Genomic DNA, 19,375 nt, shown 5'->3' on the forward strand with positions numbered 1-19,375 from the left:
GCGAGGGTGTGGGCTGGGCTCCTGGCCTCGGAGACTCTTTCTGCCATGAGCCAGATCCGGCAGCCCGAAACCTCCGGAAGCGGAGTAGTCACACTCAGCCGGGCTGGGGCCGCACGACAGCCGGGAGCTGGCGGCAGCTCTTATCCCACCGCCTTAGGCCACCGCCACTTAGTGACGTGCAGGCGTGGAGGCTGCCCCGGTGCTGCTCCAGGCAGAGTCCGCTAGTCCCGGTGCAGCTGGGAGTCGGGAGTCCGGGCAGCGCCTGTCCCAACAGCGGCCTCACGGCGCTGCGTGCCCAGGGCAGTCCACAGAGCCCCTGCCTGCCTGCGGCCGCTCTGCGCACCCAGCCGCGCCCTGAGTCCTCGCCCGGCCCTGCCTTGGCCTGCCTTGCGCTGCGCTGACGCTGCGCTGCGCTGCGCTGCTTCGCTCTGTGCGCTGCGCCCTTCCCGCGCGGCCGGGCTGCTCTGGGCGGGGCGGGGCGGGGAGGGAGGAGCCGGCCAGGCCCCGCCCCCAGTCCCAGGCCCCGCCCCCCAGGCGGGAGTGTAAAGCGGCCGGTTCCTGCCCGGCCCCCCTAGTTCGTCTCGGCGCGGAGCCGGATCAGCGCGGAGCCGCGTGGTGGTGGTGAGCGGGGGCCGGGGGCCGGGGACACACTCACACACACACACCCCGACACACTCACAGACACACACTCACAGACACACTCACACGGCCGGGGCCGCACGTGCAAGCGCGGCTCGCGGTTACATCAGCCGCACGTGCGGGGCGGGCGGGCTCGGGGCGGCGGTTCCGCGGGGCGGGCGGCGGGTCCTGCTCCGCGCGGCGCCGGTGCCCGGGGGGGGCCGGCCCGGGCCGTGCCCCTGGCGGTGCCTGCGGGAGGGAGGCGGGGGCGGCGCCGGGTGCCCGCGGGCTGCGCTCGGCCCTGGCCCCGGCCCCGGCCCCGGCCCCCCAGCCCGGCTGGCCTGGCTCGGAAACTTGCGGCGGGGCCGGGCGAACTCCCCGCGCGGCTCCGGCTCCGGCTCCGTGACCCGCACTCGCCGCCTTTGCTCCCTGGCCTCTGCCGCCCCCTCCCTGCGGCTCCCCCTCGCGGGCACGGCCGGGCTCAGCCGGGCTCGTCCCCCTCGCGGGGCCGGCGGCGGCCCTGCTCCCGCAGGGGTGGTGGCTCGCTCGGCGCCCTGCAGCGCCGGGCACTTGCCCCAGCCCGGGCGGGCTCAGGCTGCGCCCCGGAGGGATGCCCGGGGGCAGAAGTGGGCAGGCCTAGGGCCGGGGAGCTTCGCGCCTTCCTGGTGGGACCTGTTCCTGTTTCACCAGGCACCAGCGGGGTGTGACATCGGTGCAGCCCTAGGGGCTGGTGTGTCCTGCAGAGCATCTGGGTGTGAGCGAAGCATGGCCTCCCTCCTCCTCCTCCTCCTCCTCCTCCGGCCGTGTGCCCGCCATGCCCGCTGTGCCCTGCCCGGCGTAGGGCTCGGAGCCTTTCGCACTGCACGAGGCAACTGGCTCCAGGCCGGCCTTTCCTGCCTGTCGGTTCCTCCGTGAATCGCTCCCTAGCCTCTGCCTGTGTTCAGCAGCGCAGCCACGTAGGCACTTCTCCCCGGAGCAGAGCACACTGACAAGGTGGCAGCTCAGGTAGTCGTGGGTGTCGAGCAAACACTGCGCCTCCTCTGGGGGCCGCAGCCCTCCTGTCCTGTCCGCTGTCTGCGTGTCCGTCTCCCTCGGCTGCCTTCCTGGCACTCCAGCAGCGAGGCTGTGGAGGAGAGTGGTGGAGATGGCCTGCCTGAACGTGGCTCTGGCTCCTGTCAGTTGCTGCCGGATGTGCTCGCTCGCTCCAGGCTGCCCCTCGGTGTGACCGAGGCTGTGCTGTGTAGGACTTCGGGGAAATCGTCCCCTCCTGACGGCTGGCTGGGTCGTAGAACTTGAGGGCAGCGGGAGGAGCAAAGTGAGCCGTCTCCTCCCTCCCCCTGGAAGGAAATGGCTGGTTGTCTGGAGAGGAGAATGAAAACCTGAGATCAGCTGAGATGCTGAAGTGGTACCTCCTGATCTGTAGCCGTGGCGTGGGACACGATCCGTCGGCGCCACGAACTAACCCCTTCCCAAGACTGTAGGGCAGGGGAGCTGGCTGCCCAGGGCCAGTGCCACAGGTCACAGGCGGTGTGTGAACCGCCGCTTTACGAGCTTCCTGCATTCAGGATAACCATGTGACGTCCGTACGCCTCAAAAGTGAACACTGGGCGCCAGGAGTTAGGATCCTAGATGATGAGGGCTGGGAGGGACCTCAGCAGGTCACTGGTCCAAGCCCTGCTCACAGCAGGACCAATCCCAGTACAGCTAGACCATTGACGAGTAAAGAGTGTTTACGAAACCCCCAGAGAGTAAATGAAATCCCCTGTCCCCAAAGCGCACTTCCATTACTGCTGCGCTTTGCCATGCTCTGCTCTATCGGGAGGCTCCTGGGGAATGGAGCAGGTAACAGGAGCACGTCTCTCCTTTCCCTGCCTCCCTTGCTTTGATTGTTTCCGTCTCTCTCCAGAGCAGGGAGATGGGGGCTCACACCTGCTGTGCAGCACTTCTTATCCCTGAGTGCTGGTGCTCATTGCTCCTGTCAGCGTAGGCACCTGGCACTCCGAGTTCGCCTCGAAGCATTGACTTGCCTCTCAAAGTGCTCACGTAGGCATACGCAGACCTCTGTTCCCTCCTGCTCCTGTACCCTGGAAAGGCTGGCACCCTGAACAGTGGTGTAGGGCTTCTCCACTGCGAAGTAGCCCCATGTGGAGAGAACCAGGGGTGGCAGTGGGCAGGCAGCTGCTTCTCCTGCGGGGTTTAACAGTTCTTTAAAGCCCACCTTGCCTCGCCCACTCAGACAAGTGTCGCCCAGTTTTGGCAGACTAGCTGGACATGTGTCTGACATGGCCAGCTGAGTTTTGCTAGAGGAAGGTTGTGTCTGTCTCTTGAAATGCTTCTGCTTCTGTGTTAGGCTGGAGCCTGTCTGGTGTGTTTTGCATGTGCGTATAAAGCTTCCTATTATAACACACTAAGGCCTCCAAAGCAGCTTAGCTGTACGTTGCCATACCATTGCTTAGTTCCTGTAGAGCGCACAAGGTGGAGAAGGGCTTTCCGTGTGGCTAATTCTACATGGCTGTGGTGTGCATCCCCTAAGCATGTTGCACTTGAGTCCTGCGTGCTGCTTGGCAGATCCGTGTAGTCTTAACAACTACAGCGCGGACGCTTGCTGCACATGGCCAGTCACTTTCCTTGTAGGGCCGTCGTCTCAGGAGACGGAGCTGGGGTTTGTTTTGTGTCTGCACTCGGGTGGCTGTTTAAGAAATGTGGCGGTTCATGGATGCTGAAAATGTATAAAACCAGAAGTTTCTGTAAAATATAAAGCCCGTTGTCTGCGTGTTTAACCAGAGCTCTGGCTTCCTGTCCTGGGGGAGGCTGACAGCATGTGAGAGTGGGAGTGCAGCCTGACTGCCAAGTATTGCTATTGCTGCTGTCGCCCCATTTCTGTTCGTCTCTCCTAGCTCAGCTGTGCGCCGTAGGTATTGCTCTCTGGAGGGCTCCGATTGCAGTTTTCCTGCTAGAGCACCTGTCGGCTTTCGCCCCTGTCCTGGGACGGGACGTGTCCAGAACAGGCTCCCTTCTTATTGGTGGCCTTTCGCTGTTTCTTTTGCGAGGACTATAAAACCTCATGCCAGGGTTTAAGCCACTTTCTATTGGAGATTGGGAGGAGACCTTCCTGGAGAGACGTAATGCTGCCTTTCCCTGCTGCGGGGCCTCTTACACCAGCGGTTCCCAGCTTTGAGGGAGAGCCCTACTAGTTAACACGCGGTAAAACACGCGCCCCCCTTGACCCGGCCCATGTGACCCCTATACACACACACAATGACGACAACACCGCCACTAAATGGCTATAAATCATCCTCATCAGTGACTCTGGCCTGAGTAAGAAGCGAAGCCTTCCCTGGCGCAGCCACTGCCACCACACGCCCCGAGTGGCCCTGCCTCTTCCTGTCCCCCATGGACTGAGGGTAATGGAGGCGGGCCCTGGCAGACTGGCCCTGGCAGCTCCAGGCCCCCTCTGGTGCAGGGTCGCTCTGCTTCGACCGGGCGCCTGGCCGGCACAAGGCTGCAGGGAGCTGCTCCTCCGCTCTGCTGGCACGGGGCTTGGGGCTGCTGCTCCTCCTCTGGCCAGCGTGGGACTCGGGGGACTAATGACCTCACTGTTACTGAAGCCCTGTCATCTTTGGGCCCCCCCTTGAGGGGGTCCCATCCCCCAAGTTGGGAACCGTTGTCTTGCGCCTTCCTCTGAAATATCTGGTACTGGTGCCTGGAAACAGGATACTAGAGTGATGGACCTTGGGTCTCAGCCACCCTGCTAGTTCCTATCTTTGCAGTTCTCAGACTTCACCTGCCACACCTGAGTTCCCTGAAGCACGTAACCAGCCACACGTGCATGCACGGGAGCTAGCCCTGGTGGCACTGCTAGCAATGAGCAGTTGGACAACAAGGAGTAGATGTGAGCCAAGTCTGAGGTTTGAATTCAGCTGCTTTCTTTAGCCCTTTAAGGTGGTGGCGGTCAAGTTTTAACATCTAGAAAAACTTCCTGAGCTGTGTGGCTCAAAGGGGTGCAGCTGTTCATCACTTTCACTACAGTAGAATCACCTTTGAGGCGAGACCAAACAATTCAGCCTGATTAGTATTTGCTGGAGAAATTGAATCGTGATAAAGCAGCGGGTTATAGTGGAAATGATTTTTGCGGTTATAATTCCAGTGGTCACTACCCACAACCCCTGTATTTCCTCATCAGCGTTACTGAAGCTGACCGTTTGGAAATTGCCAGTGATCCCGTGTGCCTCTGTATTCCAGTGATCCCTCCTGAGAAGCAAGGGATCCTACATTCTGAGTGCTGCAATGCCCTGGCATCTGGCTGTCCCCTGATCTTAGCAGAGCAGCTCTTTTCATGTCTCTGAAGCTCTGTGGAGAGGAATTGGTATGATCTGATTAGCTGTGCTGGAGAGTGCAGTCTGTCATCCTGTGTGACAGCCGAGTTAAAGGCCGCTGCAGTGATTCTTCAAGGCAGAATGGATACAGTGAGGTTTAAAAAAAACCTGTACGAGCTCGAGCTCGCAGTGTGTTGGTTTGTTTAGGGATTAGTGCAGTCACAAGGTAACAATCTTCCGGCAGACTGTTGGCCTCTGCTGTAATTCTGGCTACATCTACACTACAGCTGCACCACTGTAGAGGAGAGTTCTGCCCTCGGTTTAATAACGCCTGCCTCGCAGTAGCTATGTCTGCAAGAGAAGCTGTCCTGCCATCATGGCACTGTCTCCACCGGCAGGCAGGTCTGTCTGACTTACCTTGCCCTGGGGTATGGATTATTCACACCCCGGAGTAACGTAAATTATACTGAAGTAACTTGTAGTGTAGACAAGGTCTCCTGCTCTTGCAGGTTGTGGTGACGTGGCCTGGAAAAGCAAGTCTCTCCTGCTCTGTTGACTTTTCCGTCAGTGAGTTACGTTGGCCTGGTTTGCCCTGCTGTAGCTAAGCTTGTGTCTGAATCCAGTGTAAATCCCTTGCTTGGGGGTTTTACTCTTCCATTAAGTATTTGCTTCCTGCTGAAACTTGGCATGTAAGACAGAGCTCGTGTTACCACGTTTCTGAAGATTAGTTTGGCCAGTTTTTGAATTGTGCAAGGGAAAAATCTTGCTCTAAACTTTGTTGCATGTCAAATGTCTCATTTTTTAAAAGGTGCCTTGGTCAGTGATTTGTGGAAAGCTGATGGGCTGGGGAGTTTGGGGAAACCAGATTTGACCAGCCAATATATTAGCACTGGAAACCTGCTTTGCATTGTTGAACTTCAGATGGTTTGTAAAGGTCCAGCAAATGGACTTCGTCATGTGCAGATACTACAGTGATGGGCTGTCATGAGGACCTACAGTAGAACCTCAGAGTTACGAACTGACCAGTCAGCCACACACCTCGCTTGGAGCAGAAGTACGCAATCAGGCAGCCGCACAGAGAGAGGGGGGGAAAAGAGCAAACACAGTACAGTCCTGTGTTAAACGTAAACGACTAAACAAATAAAGGGAAAGCAGCGTTTTTCTTCTGCATAGTAATGTTTCAAAGCTGTATTAAGTTCATGTTCAGTTGTAGACCTTGGGAAGAACAGCCATACTGATTTGTTCAGAGTTATGAACAACCTCCATTCCTGTAACTCTGCGGTTCTACTGTGTATAGATGCACTATTCTGGTCTTTTGGGTCCCGCACGTGCTACGTTCATGCCAAAAGGAAATGAAATATGAAAAATCTGTTACTACCCAGTGGCTGAAGTGAGGAAATTCCAAACCTTCACATGTCATCTGTAAATGTGACCGGCAAATAACATGAACTTTGGAATGATGTTAGAAATGCCATAGGGAGTCTGCCGAGTACTCCAGAAGGTGAACTCAGGTCCTTTTTTCCTGTTGCGTTCGATCAAAGCTATTGCTTACATCCAGGGGATGCTCCATCGCAGGGGAGTCCCCTGGGGCTTGGGGCCAGCTACCACGCTGGGGCGTCAGGGATGTTACTGGATTGTATGGATGTGCAGAGCTCGTTGCCCTCTGGTGATGCTGAGTGATTACGAAGCCCTCAGAGATCCTGGGATGAAGAGCGCTAGGGAGGGGCACGTTCTTACTCCAGGGCCCAACATAAGGCAGCTGGAAGCTTTACAGACTGGCACCACATACACTAGGGCCTTTTCCTGACCTGTCCTTATGGCCTGACTCCATGCCCCAGCTCACCTCTGGTGGTTGGCATAGTCAACCGTGGTGATGGGAATTCTGCAGCACTGACTGACGCGGGCTGAGGGACTGGGGCTGGGGCAGGTGCTGTGCAGATATGGCTGAGAGTCTGGCCAGGCACCAGGGAGATGAGCATCGTGTAAATGTCAAGAGAAAAATTGCCTCATCCTAGTGACTCAGCCAGTTTACCCGATGATCGGTTTAATTGGCAGAACATTCCGTTTTATGGCGGTTTCTGCCATCCACACCCACAGACTGGGGCACAATAAGAATATTCCAACAGTCAAGTTTGGGCCAGGTGGATCCAGGCTGCCAAGCGCGTGGGAGTAAACCGCAGACAACCAAACGGTCCTGAGACCTGTCCTCGGGTATTGAGGGGCGTGGAGTGCTCAGTGCTTGCCTGGGGGTCTCAGGTTTCCATAACAAACAGTTGCTGGGTTTGTCCTTTGCTTGGCGTCCAGCCACTAGAAAGCAAATAAAACAGCAGTCGGTTCGGGGGAGCTAGGACGGCACTGGTACGCAACCCTTGGCTGGTGATGGTGGACAGGCAGTGAGCATGTTAATGGGAGATGGATACCATGAAAGGAGGGCTGAGGCTCATGTGTGATGGACTAGTAGGTTAGCTACTACTAGTGCTGTGGGGTCATTGGACAAGCAAGCCTAGGACGTCGCGCCAGGGATGCAGCAGTAGGGTCACCGTGACGTTCCAGCTCGTGTAGTCTCCGGGTTTGCCCGGTCGTGTCAGAGTTCTACAGCAGGGACTGCTACAGCCGACCTTATCCTGCTGGTTCTTGAGATCTCGGCAGTCTTGTCTTGGTGATGCTGTTTGTTCCTTGTTGTCATGGCATGAAATTCTCTTTCAGGGGTTTTGAGTAGTCAGACGCCTCCCAGGAGCGGATAAGATGTTTGAGAAAACAATGATTGACTTTGGCAAGAAGCTGATCCGCCGCCGAATTGTGGATCTCAGTGTGGAAGACACCCGGCTGGCCCGCTGCCTCTCCACCCTGGACCTTATTGCCCTGGGAGTTGGCAGCACGCTGGGGGCAGGCGTGTACGTGCTCGCTGGAGAAGTAGCCAAGGAAAAGGCCGGCCCCTCCATTGTTCTTTGTTTCCTTGTCGCTGCACTCTCCTCTGTGCTGGCTGGCCTTTGCTATGCAGAATTTGGTGCCCGGGTTCCCAAAACTGGGTCTGCCTATCTCTACAGCTACGTCACGGTGGGAGAGATCTGGGCCTTCACGACTGGCTGGAACCTAATCCTGTCCTACGTGATAGGTACGTGAAATGGCAGCCAAGCTGCTCAGGCTCACAGAAGAAAGCAGCCTGTCCCTGAACATGCCAGCGGGGCGTGGGCGGTGGAGAACTTCCTGAGTTCGCTGATCAGAGAGGCCTCACTGCTAGCATGGATGGGGGTTCTTGGAAGCCGTGCCCGTGGTGGCTGTTCCTGTTGGAAATCTGGAGTAGTGCGGTCTACTCATACAATGCAAGGAACAGAGTTCAGGTTGCCCTGCCAGGCCAACAAGTGCTGGAAGCCCCTCTCCGGTGACCCAGCCTAGGCAGTGCTTGGGGTTGCCTAGGCCCAAAGGACTAGTGCAGCGAGCCAAAGGGTTTGAGGTGGTGCGGTGGGAAGTGGGGATCCCAGGGACGCCAGTACCCCGGTGATGGTGCTAGAGGCTCTGGGGATAAAGGTGTGCATCCTCCCTGGGCTCGGTGGGACAGCACGGCTTCTGTGCTGAGGAGTCTCCTCAGCTCTGCCCAGTGCTTGGGAGGAGATGGGGGGCGGAGGCTTCTCTGGTAAACGTGCAACTTTGTTCTTGGTTCTAGGGACGGCGAGTGTTGCCCGGGCCTGGAGCTCTGCCTTGGACAATATCATTGGCAACCACATCTCCATCTTCTTCAGAAACAGCGTCTCCATGCGTGTGCCGGGTGTGCTCGCCGAGTACCCAGATTTCTTCGCCCTGCTCCTGGTCTTGCTGCTCACAGGTGAGGGGTGCCGAGCTCTGAAGACACAAGCTTCGTAGCATGGCGGGCGGTGAGTTTGGGGAGGGCATGGTTGGCGCTGCCCCTCCTATCCCCTCTTGTCTTCCTTCCCCAGGTTTGCTGGCATTTGGCGTGAGCGAATCTGCCTTAGTGAATAAAATCTTCACTGCGGTGAACCTGCTGGTTCTCAGCTTCGTCATCATCTCCGGCTTTGTGAAGGGAAATGTGAAGAACTGGCAGCTGTCTGAAGACGACTATCTCAACCACTCAGCCATGGCCTCCAGCCAAGACACCAGGTAGGGGAACATCTCCCCCCCCCGGACTCTGCCTCTAAGGGGAGGCCAGCCCCGTATTTCCCCCCAGTTGGTGCCTGCCTAGGGAGCTGTGCTGACTGTCCAAGCTGGCTGCCGCGTGGTGTTCCCCTTGCGAGCCAGGTTCCGAAGGGCTGCACCCTGCCCCGGGTTTGTTCCGTCGCCGGGCGTGTGACATGCAGCTTTCCCTGCAGTTGGTTGCACCGTCTGGTTTGCCTGTGTTGCAGGATATTCAGCTGCATGTTGATGGATCCTGTAGGCACCCGCTTCCATGGCATAGCTGCGTTACACAGGATACAGAGTCTGAAACCTGCAGTGTGGCATTTGCTCAATGGCTCTTTGAATCTGTCTCCAGCAGGCGGATGAGGTCGATGTTAATGGAGACTCCTCCAAAACAGTGACCAGTCTCTTCCTTTCCTCTTTCAGCATTGGCCCCCTGGGGTCTGGGGGTTTTATTCCTTTTGGATTTCAAGGCATTCTTTCTGGTGCTGCAACCTGCTTCTATGCCTTTGTGGGATTTGACTGCATCGCTACAACAGGTAAGGCAGCTGCTTAGGCAGTGTCTCCTGTGAGCTTAGGATGGGGTGTTTTCCAGCATTCTCCCCGGAGTCACTGTCTTTTGTGCAGTGATCTCAGGTGTGCAGAATTTCCACATCGGTTCTGGGTGTGGGCAGGCAGTTGGCCAAGGATCAGCTTTCCAAGATCCCTGCATTGCCCAGGGCATGGTGTCAGTGACAGCTGAGTTGTGCCCAGAGCGGAAAGTTCACTTCCTGATCTGGGAAATTGTCCAATTTCTGACCCGTTCTGCAGATGTGGGGACTTAGTGGCAATTGGTACTGTGGGGACAGTGGCATTTCTCCAGCCTGCACATAGAAAACTGGTTCTTTGAAACAATTTGCACCATTTAAAAACAAAATACACAGCAGGTAAATGGATTCTTTCCCTGAGGACATCTGCTGCTTTCTGGTGCGGAGCCTGCAGTCTGCTCTCCCCCGCCCTGTGTGCGTGCTCCTGATAATGCTGCTAGCAGTCACACACCCATGGAGGCGAACACGTGAACTGTGGCTGGGATGCCTGGTGTTGACTTCCCAGCCCATAGTGACTTGATTCTAAATCCCGGCGCTCGTGCAGAATTCAGTGCTCTGTGCACTGAGGGAATCTCAGGTCCCTCCCTCACTGCCATGGAATCCTGTGAGAGGTTTGCTGCATGACCCGGACCCCTGCGCTGGCAGGAGCTACGTAGAGCCCTCCCCATGTCTGTGCCCAACAGAGCAGAGACCTCTGCAGGCGTGAGACAGGAGGAGGGAGTTTGTGCCCTCCGAGTCGCTGTCCTGCAGCTCTGTGGGCCTGCTTACCACCTTGTGAGCACTCTGCAGCGTTGTGTCTCACCTGGCAGGCGGGGCTTGAAATATGGACAGACAGCCACTAGTGACAGCACTAAACCTGCTGGGTAGAGGCTCCGCCAGTGCTAGCCATGGGCAATCGCCAGTGATGAGCCCTGTCCTGCCCTGACTCCCCCCGCTGTGAGAAGGCGAGAGTGCCGGGATTTCTACCTTCGACCTGCCTGGACGCTCCCTCTTCCCTGTTGGCCTGTGGCTAGGACTGCATTTCATTTTGGTTCCTGCCCCAGGGCCTGCCTCTGCTGCTGCTTTCCCCAGCCACAGCAGCTCTGGGAAATCAACCCAATTCTTGGCAATTCTACGTTGTTCCCAGGTCCTGGGATTGACCAGCCTTGCCAGCTTCACTCTATTTAGCAAAGGTCAGAGCAGCAGCTGCTGTAGAGATACTGGAGCAATGTGCAGGCTCAGGTCACGCTGGGAAGGCGCTCCAGCTTCCTGTGCTTTAAAAATCCAGCACAACTTCTCTAGAAGTTGACTTCTTCCCCCTGCTCACAGGGAGCTCCCCACCCATCTGTGGCAGCGGGGTTCCGGAGACCCTCGTAGCCCGGTCCAGTAGCTCACACTTAGAAGTGTGCAGGGAAGGAGGATGTGGCTGCTCCAGGTCTCTAATCTCTGCTCCTCTTTCCAGGGGAGGAGGCCAAGAACCCTCAGCGTTCTATTCCCTTGGGCATCAGCATCTCTCTCCTCATCTGCTTTGTGGCCTATTTTGGCGTTTCTGCTGCCCTGACACTCATGGTGCCCTACTACTCGCTGAACGCGGGCAGCCCCCTGCCGGAGGCCTTCAAAGCCGTAGGCTGGGGGCCTGCCCGCTATGCCGTCGCCGTTGGATCTCTCTGCGCGCTCTCAACCAGGTAAGGAATTCGGGACGGAGTCCAGCAGCCCTGCTCCTGTCACAGCTTCCCCGAATCTCGCTCTGCATCCGGGAATGATGGAGATGGTGTCTGGCTAGCGGTGATTAACTGGGGGAGGGTCGTTTCCTTCCACAATGTGGCAGTAATTGTTTAAATCTCTCGGAGACCAGTTGTTGCTTTAACACCAGCGTAGGCAGAATCAGCAAACTTACTGCTACGCTAGTATCTGAGTGTGAAAAGCAAAGCCTGCCCCAGCCTCCGACAGCAGCGTTACCGCCCAGACAGCTCGCCCCCATGTGCCTGGTACCCAGCTGAAAGGTAAATGCCCCGCAGCCAACAGTGCACTACATGCCTGTGCCCTCAGGGACAGGGGCAAGCGCCCCAGGAATTTTGTGAGCCCAGACATCTGATCAGTCCTGAGTGACCCGGGAAGCCCCAGTGACAGGCCTTGGTGTCATTCATGCTGACTCCAGGGAGCCAATGGCCAGAAGAATGAGAAGCTTGTGCAGGTGGGGTTAACAGCGAGAGCTCAAATGATGGAGTGCAGGGTCCTTGTGTGACAACTGAGTGCCTGCCGCTAGATAGCCTGGCGTGCCAAGCAGTTTGTGCCCCTTCTTCAGCTCCAGAGCCTAGCAATGAGAGTTGTGGCGTCTGCGTCATGGTCACTTGTGTATCTGAGGCGTATTGAAGGCCCCGAACTGTCGTCTGCCTGAGGACATGGCACTGGCTGTGAACCCGGTGCCCTTGCAAGACAGGCTGTCTCCTGGGGGGTGGTGTGTGTCAGTCCGTCTGCTCTGCTCTTCAGGGAAAGGTCCCACACACCCCTCCTCATCTGAGGCATGTTTAAGAGGTTGTCATGGTTCCGTCAAACTGAGAGCCGTGGTTAGATGTTCCAGTCACATGACCTCATGGTAAGCGCTTGTTCTTACCCGTGCAACCCCATAACACAGTGAAACAGAAGTGCTAAGCTGCGAAACCCCCTGGCCATGGTTCTGGGTCCCTGCTGTTCAGCGTCCCGTCTGGAGAGCCCTGTGCGGATACAAAACATGCATCTGAATCTGAGCCGCAGAGGTGGTCTGCAGAGACCCGCCCGCATGGTGGCTATAAAGCTGCTGGCGGAATTGCAGGGCTGCACACATCTGTGCAGATCTGGTTCATTGGGTTCCTGGGCTCCTAAGGCCGTGTCTCCATGAGCAAGCTGCACCGACTGAGCCACGCTGGCGTAGGAACAGGCCTAGTTCAGTGGTGTGACCCCCTGCGGGGAAGTGCTCACTGTGCTTTGAGGGCCGTTTGGCTTCATTCACTGAGGATTCCCCTGGCGAATAGGAGACCACAGAAACCTGCCCCCCGCTGCCTGTCAGACTTGGTTACCTCCGGAGCTGGGGGTGCCCCTTTCTGGTGGCTGAGGCTCCTGTGCCATCGGCAGAGAAACACACTGGCTGCACCACTGAAGTTCTGCCAACACCAAGAGTCAGATCAGAATGTACCAGCTCTCAGCTAAACGGCGCCGGCTGGGGATGGAGGGTGCTCTGTGCTGAGCTCTGTTTGTTGCTCCTGACCGGCTAAGTGGCTGGCATGGGGCGGTGCACACTGAACGTGTTGGTATGTCCTTTCCCCAATGCAGTTTGTTGGGCTCCATGTTCCCCATGCCCCGGGTGATCTATGCCATGGCAGAGGACGGGCTGCTCTTCAAGTTCCTCTCCAGAGTGCACACACGGACAAAAACTCCCTTGATGGCCACCGTTGTGTCGGGCATCGTTGCTGGTAAGCAGACGCGATCTTCTGTCTCGTGCTTAGCGCTGACCTCGCCTTCCGCTCTGAGAGCAAGCCCGGGCTCTGTTCACACGGTGCCTGTTGTCTTGCAGCCCTGATGGCGCTCCTGTTTGAGCTGAAGGACCTGGTGGATCTCATGTCCATTGGCACCCTGCTGGCGTACTCTCTGGTTTCCGTCTGTGTGCTGATTCTCAGGTGGGTGTCGGCCGCGTGCCTGCCCCTGTGAGCTTCCACTGCCCCCTGAACAGGGCCTCTGGGCCACACACTCCAGCTTCCGCTTTGCAGGCAGAGCTTCCTGCCCTGAAGGGCAAAGCCCCCTTGGCAGAAAAGCAGTTTCTTGCCTGTTGGAGGGAAGCTGCCTGGGAAAGCCAGCAGCTGTCTGCAGTGGGGTGATGTGGAAATGGGCATAGGTCTGGTGCTGGCTGGGCTGTGGGGGCTGGCCCTAGGCCTTGGCCCAGGAGGGGACTCTGGTAGAAGCTGCCCTTCCTTCCCCCACTGGACGTGCAGTGCTGTCTGGGCTCAGCATTGGGGTCCAGGCATTCTGTGCTCTAGAAGCTCTGAAAGGGAGGGCAGAGGAAACTTGGGCTGACATCACCACCACTAGTACACCCGGCGCTTTGCAGCCTGTGCTCGTAGCCTCTCCTGTACTGTAGTTCTCCAACCTTCCCTAAAGACTCCCCGCTCGCTCAGGACTTGGTGCGCACCACCTCGACTCACAGAGCCATCCCAATCGATTGTGATGGTAAATCACGTCCAGCAGCCTGGGAGCTCCCTGGTTCATAGTCCCCGTGAGCCTGCTGAAGGCGCTGGGTTGCACCAGGCCAGCCGGTTACTGTTGGCAGTGGAGCTGGCTCCAGCCCGTGCTGTGACAGTCTTGGCCTGGATACAGGTTTGTGTGCTGGCTGTCAGCATCCAGTGCCCTGGCAGGGCAGCCACCTGAGCCTGTGCTGCTGCTCTGGACAGCTGTTGAGTCCGGACTGACTTGGGTTTTGGTTCAGGTATCAGCCGGATCAGCTGAGCTCCCCGAAGGGCCTGGAGATGGTGGAACTGAATGCAAACGAGGAGGAGAAAGCGATCATGAGTCCCTCAGTCAGTGACTCCCACCCTGCCGAGAAGGAGAAGTTCACCTGGGGGAGCCTCTTCAACCCCCCATGTAAAACTCCAACCAGCTCGTCAGGGCAAATTGTCTACATGGCCACCTCAGCCATCGGTAAGTGCACCAGGAAGTGCCTGACCTCTGCCGTTCCCCGTGGCCGGGTGAGTGAGCACAGGAAGTGAGACGCTTGAGTCACCAGTGACGACAATTGATTGAATTGGGTCTTGAACAGAATAAGCCACAGCCTCTGGTGTGTGTGCGAGGGCAGGAAACGAGCAGGACTGTTGCCAAAGCCATCTAGAGGCATCCTGTGTCTCATGCGCATGCCCTGGCTTTCCAGCGTGTCCCTGGAGCTCACAGCAGGGCTGCCAAAGGAGCACGCTGGAGAACACAGCCACTGCATGTATCGCAGAACTCCGGAGGCAACGCTGCCACGCGGCGGCTGACTTGCTGTAGGTCTCGGAGATGTGATGGGCAGCCTGCTAAGATCATGGGCAGGGAACAGTGACGGGCCAGGGTGTGCGCCCCCCTGCCGGGCTCTGGGGGCAGCTAGCCTGGTGCGCCAATTGGAATGGTTGTGTCTGGGTAGAGTTGACGTGAAAGTCCACAAGCAGAGCTGCTCTGCGGAGCCGTCGCCGTGGAGGTAGGTGTGCCTGTGTGTTAGGCTGGGACTGCTCGGTCATGTCCTAGATGGAGAGCATGCATCAAGGGTTGGAGAGCCGAAAACCCCTGCAGGTCTCCTCTGACCACCAGGTAGCGAGGTGGGCCAAGGATCTAATGGGAAGCACTAAATGTTGGGTGGAATCGGGGGTTTGGCTTGGCCCCTGGGTGAGGAGGTGTCACTAACTAACTCCATTGCTGACTGGGGAAGCCGACTCCAAGCTCCTGTCTAGCCAGGACCCCCTCCCAGATCAAAGCAGCCAAATATCTGACTCCATATCCCCATCCATGAAAAGGGGAGCTGGGGAGAATGACCTTCCTCCTGGGGCTGAGGGCGAAGGTTTGCAAGTGCTAAATGATGAGCTAGGGGCTTTTTAGGGTGCATTTATTATTTGGACGGGACCTGGATCCAATCATGTAGAGCTGGGCAAGAGAAGAGGCCGGTGTCTCTGGCTGGTCTCTCAGGATCTGCCGGCAGGCTAGAGAAGAGAGCCTGGCCAGTGGCTGTTAGGATAATGGGCGCTGCACAACGCGTGCTGGTGCCTGCTGGCTGTGGGCTGGATCAGAGCAGGAAGCGAGGTCAGAGCCGTTTTGCTTGGGCAGCACAACACTGTCTCTTCTTTCTTGCAGCTCTGCTGATGACCGTCCTGTGCGTGATCCTGGCCCAGTCAATGGACTCCCTGTTGACAGGCAGCGTGGGCTGGATCACAGCCTGCGTGCTCCTCACTGGGATTATTCTGCTCACCACCATCGTTGTCTGGAGGCAGCCGCAGAGCAACACCCGACTGACATTCAAAGTAAGAGTAACAGCCGCGAGCTCCATCCCCTCCCCGCTGTATTCCCATCACTGCCGCTTCCATGGCAACGTCAGCTGGGGTGCAACGTGAATCGCTGCAGGCAGTTGTCCGTGGGAGCCTGCCAGGGCCTTCCAGCCAGGAGACGGCCTTTCCGAGAGCTGCCTGGGGTCCCCAAGACGTCGCTGGCAGAGCTGGCAGACTGGTCCCGGCGTCTGTCACCAGACTTGGTACAGACGCTGGCTGGGCCCTCCTTGGCTGGGAGCACAGGCTCAGATTCTGTAGGGGGTGAGGGCAGCCTTCCAGCCTGTTGTGCCCTTCTCCACAGCAGCAGTGGCTCAGCTTCTCTCGTCTCTCACAGGTGCCTTTCCTGCCGTTGCTTCCGCTCTTCAGCATCTTCATTAATGTCTACCTCATGATGCAGCTGGATGCTGGAACCTGGGCCCGGTTTGCTGTGTGGATGGTCATAGGTATGTGAACACACCGCTCCTGACCTCATGTCCTGGCACGGAGCCAGTGACTCGCACGGCTCACCTCCCTTGCCTATGAGAAGTATTTGCCCCAGGAAGAGGGACCTTACACGGGCTTGCTGCTGGACTCCCCAGTGTTCACGTGGCGATGAGCTTGTGCCTGGCAGAGGAACTCTGGGTCCCGGGGGGGGGAGGCTGATCCAGATGTGGTCCCAGTTGCCCTGTTCCACCCTGATTTTCACAGCCCCCGGGGCTGTGTGAGTGATGCAGAAGTGGGTTTGAGCCCTGCTGGCAGATGGCCAGCACGCTAGGATCGGCTGATTCCCCTCGGGGAGAGGGAGGCAGCGCTTGCGGGAGGAAGCCCAAGGCCCGTTAGCCTGTCTGGGCTGTGGGGAGGGTATGCCAGGGCCTGTTGGCAGGGTCCTGCAGCCCGTGGGCTCCTTGGGGATTGATTGCAGAATTGCTGAAATTCTCTTTCAGGTTTTGCCATCTATTTTGGCTATGGAATTCGGAACAGCATAGAAGGGAAGAATGAAAAGAAATCCCATTCCCCAGAGAGCAAGTCTCTGCACTACCCTGGGATAGGCCTCAGCCCTGGCGCTGCTGCGGTCTGAGCTGGAGGCGGTTCAGAGTCCTCTCATCCACATCCTGGATGCCCTGAAGCCCCTGGTCCTCCCGGCCCTGCCTCTCTGGAGCAGAATGGTGAACTGAGTGAGACTGCAGAGCCCTAGGCAGACGGGCTCAGAGTATCTGAGGTCACGTGGCCAAGCCCAGCTGGGTCCTCTCTGTTTACCCTGATGAACTGGATGCTAAAATCCCAGACTACCCTGAAGATAGGGCCGGGGCCAGTCATCTGCCAACGTCCCCTCCCCGGATGGGTCTCGCTGCCTTTGACGCTGCTGTGTGTCAGGAATGCTGCTTTCTTTGTCTGACAGGGGCCCCCATGTAAATAGTGCAGGTATATTTATTCTGTCCGGCCATGTGGCTGGGGGCTGCCTTTCTCTTCTGTCTCTGTAAATAGTCCCGTGTTCCATGGTTCTTAGCTCAGTCTTTGTAGAGAATCGGTTTTAAATGTCAGCTTTTATACTATTAAACTCCAGGTTTTTTTAACCTCTGGCTCCTTTGATGCTCTGGGGGCTGGTTTTTAACACCCGTTTGCTTCCCAGTTAGGTGTGGTTGTGGGGAGAGGAAGGGTGTGCACCTCCCTGGCGCAGACCCAGCTGGAAAGTGGCGGCTCTGGGAGGCATTGCAGCGTGAATGGAGCAGAGCGCCTGGAGAAGGTGCACTCGACAACCCCGACGGGTGCTCTCAGCAGCTTTCTGGGGGGAGGGGGTGTTGGAATGAGGTGAATCGTTATTCTGGCTGCACCTCCTTGGGAGACAGACCTGGGTCGTTATCAGATAAGCTGGAGTCCTCGTTATCCAGGCAGGTGCTCTTGAGGAACTCTGTTCTGTGCTCATTAAGTGTATCCTAGGTAGCCATTTCCTCCTGTAATGGCTCTCTGACTTCTGCTGGTCTGCAGATCTCCCTGGGTTGAAGTGCTGCAGTCAGTGGTGCGCTCCTGGAGCTCTTCGGCCTTGCCGCTGTCACTTAGCTACCGGTGACACAGCGAACACCAGCAGCCGTGCTGTCATGCAGCTTAGGCCAATTCTCAAGTGAAATAACGGAACTAGAATCTCGTCTACAACTGCATCTATGCTGGGGCTTTTGCCAGCGCAGCAGATCTGTCCTGGGTGCGGGTGGTTTCCCACACCGAACAGACATAGCGATGCTGGCAAAGCAGAAGTGGAGACCAGGCCTTTATTGACAGTGATTTGTATTGCCATTGCACCGGCAATGGGAGCCCAGGCTGTGCGAGGTGCGTACTGAGTAGCTGGGCCGCTCAGACCTTTCCTTCACAGGGAGTTTCCTGAAAGGCCAGCCTTCCTGTCGGCCTCCTTCAGCTGCCTCAGAACTGCCCCCAGAGCTCCCCTGGCAGTGTCTGTAGGAGGCAGTGGGATGGTAGCTGGCCACAAAGGGATGCTGGAGGTGCCCACAGTGAGCCAGCCTGGATGGAAGTGCCCACAGTTCCCTCTGCAGGGCAGATGAGGTAGAGAACACGGCTCCCAAAGGGGCTCCGTGCTCAGACAAGTCTAACACCAGGCAGGCCCCGGGCTCTGGCCAGCACATTAATCCTTAGAACGGTGGCCAGTTGCCAGGTGTGTTACACTGAGCACTTGTCATCTGCAGATCTCGAAGCAGAGGGAGATGAGGGCATTGCACGGGAGCTATGTGGTCTGTGACTCTGCCACAAATGTGGAGCAAATCTCTTCTTGCGTTTGTGCCTGTTTCCTGTCTGTAAGATGAGGCTGATGCTACAGTGCTGGTGAGCACGAAGCCCTGCAGATAAGATGGGGAAAGAACATTATTCCTACTTGACAGGTGCCTGAGGCAGTCCGAGCCCAGCCATGGGGAGCAAGGCATCGCTTCGTCAGGCTGCCTGACAGGAGGGACCAACAAGTCAATGGCAGAGCGGGGGCTGAAATCCCGGTCCCAGACTCCCACACCTGATGCCGCGCTCCTTCCCAGCTGCAGTGGAGGCTGGACGCTTGGTGGAGCGGGTGCTAAGAAGCATGTCTCTGAGCTGTCTAGCCCACACCAGGGCCAGCTGCAGGGGCTGCACCTCATCAGTCTGGGATGGCAGAGATGGGAGGATGCCCAGGCAGGTGGCAGTGCTTTGGGGCAGTGGGTGAAGAGGGGGCTGTTGCTGGTGGCAAAGCCCTTGTCGGGACAGTGGAGGCCACACATGTATTCAGTGTCTCCCTTCCCCTCGTGGGGGAGAAGCTGGCAGCCCTGGCTCCTTCCTGTAGTGGGTGAGGAAATGTTTGAGCCTGGTAGAAACTCTGTGCCCGGCACACCCAGGATAGCCGTGGATCCTGAGGGGACTGGTCATGCAATGCCCTGGGGGTTCCTGCTGGCAGGTGTAACAGTCTCTCACTGGAACCAGCATTGGGCCCTGCCGCTGCCTCAGTTTCCCCTTCTCGGGGTTCTCAAACTGCCCCCAGACTCTTGTGCCAGCTGTTGATTAAAATGCAGTTCAGAGACATCTGGAACTGTCCTTTGCTTCTCCACTGCTGCTCAAAATTTGCATCCAGCCTATTAGCCTTCACGGCCCAACCCTGGGGGAATTTCCCCCCTCTGTTTCACACAAATTAGGGAGCACACAGCACGCAGATATAACTGATGGGATGTTCTTTTCACTGATGTCAGGCCTAGTAAGCAGACAT

The 19,375-nt window shown here is 57.4% G+C and overlaps 1 protein-coding gene across 1 annotated transcript; it reads left to right on the forward strand.

Annotated features, from left to right (window-relative positions):
* Positions 1-576: 576 nt before the first annotated feature.
* SLC7A3 (solute carrier family 7 member 3) lies at positions 577-17,219 on the forward strand. Its single transcript, XM_067547967.1, has 12 exons — positions 577-621; positions 7,641-8,049; positions 8,599-8,757; positions 8,870-9,050; positions 9,492-9,604; positions 11,094-11,316; positions 12,941-13,080; positions 13,182-13,284; positions 14,088-14,299; positions 15,476-15,642; positions 16,001-16,109; positions 16,590-17,219. Exons 2-12 carry the CDS (start codon positions 7,680-7,682, stop codon positions 16,721-16,723), a joined length of 1,911 nt encoding a protein of 636 aa, XP_067404068.1. The 5' UTR covers positions 577-621; positions 7,641-7,679; the 3' UTR covers positions 16,724-17,219.
* The last annotated feature ends 2,156 nt before the right edge of the window (positions 17,220-19,375 follow it).

This window comes from Emydura macquarii, unplaced genomic scaffold (assembly GCF_026122565.2).
Source record: "Emydura macquarii macquarii isolate MOO-44397 ecotype Brisbane River unplaced genomic scaffold, CSIRO-AGI_Emac_v2 contig_1253, whole genome shotgun sequence".
In the NCBI taxonomy this organism is placed as follows: Eukaryota; Metazoa; Chordata; order Testudines; family Chelidae; genus Emydura; species Emydura macquarii.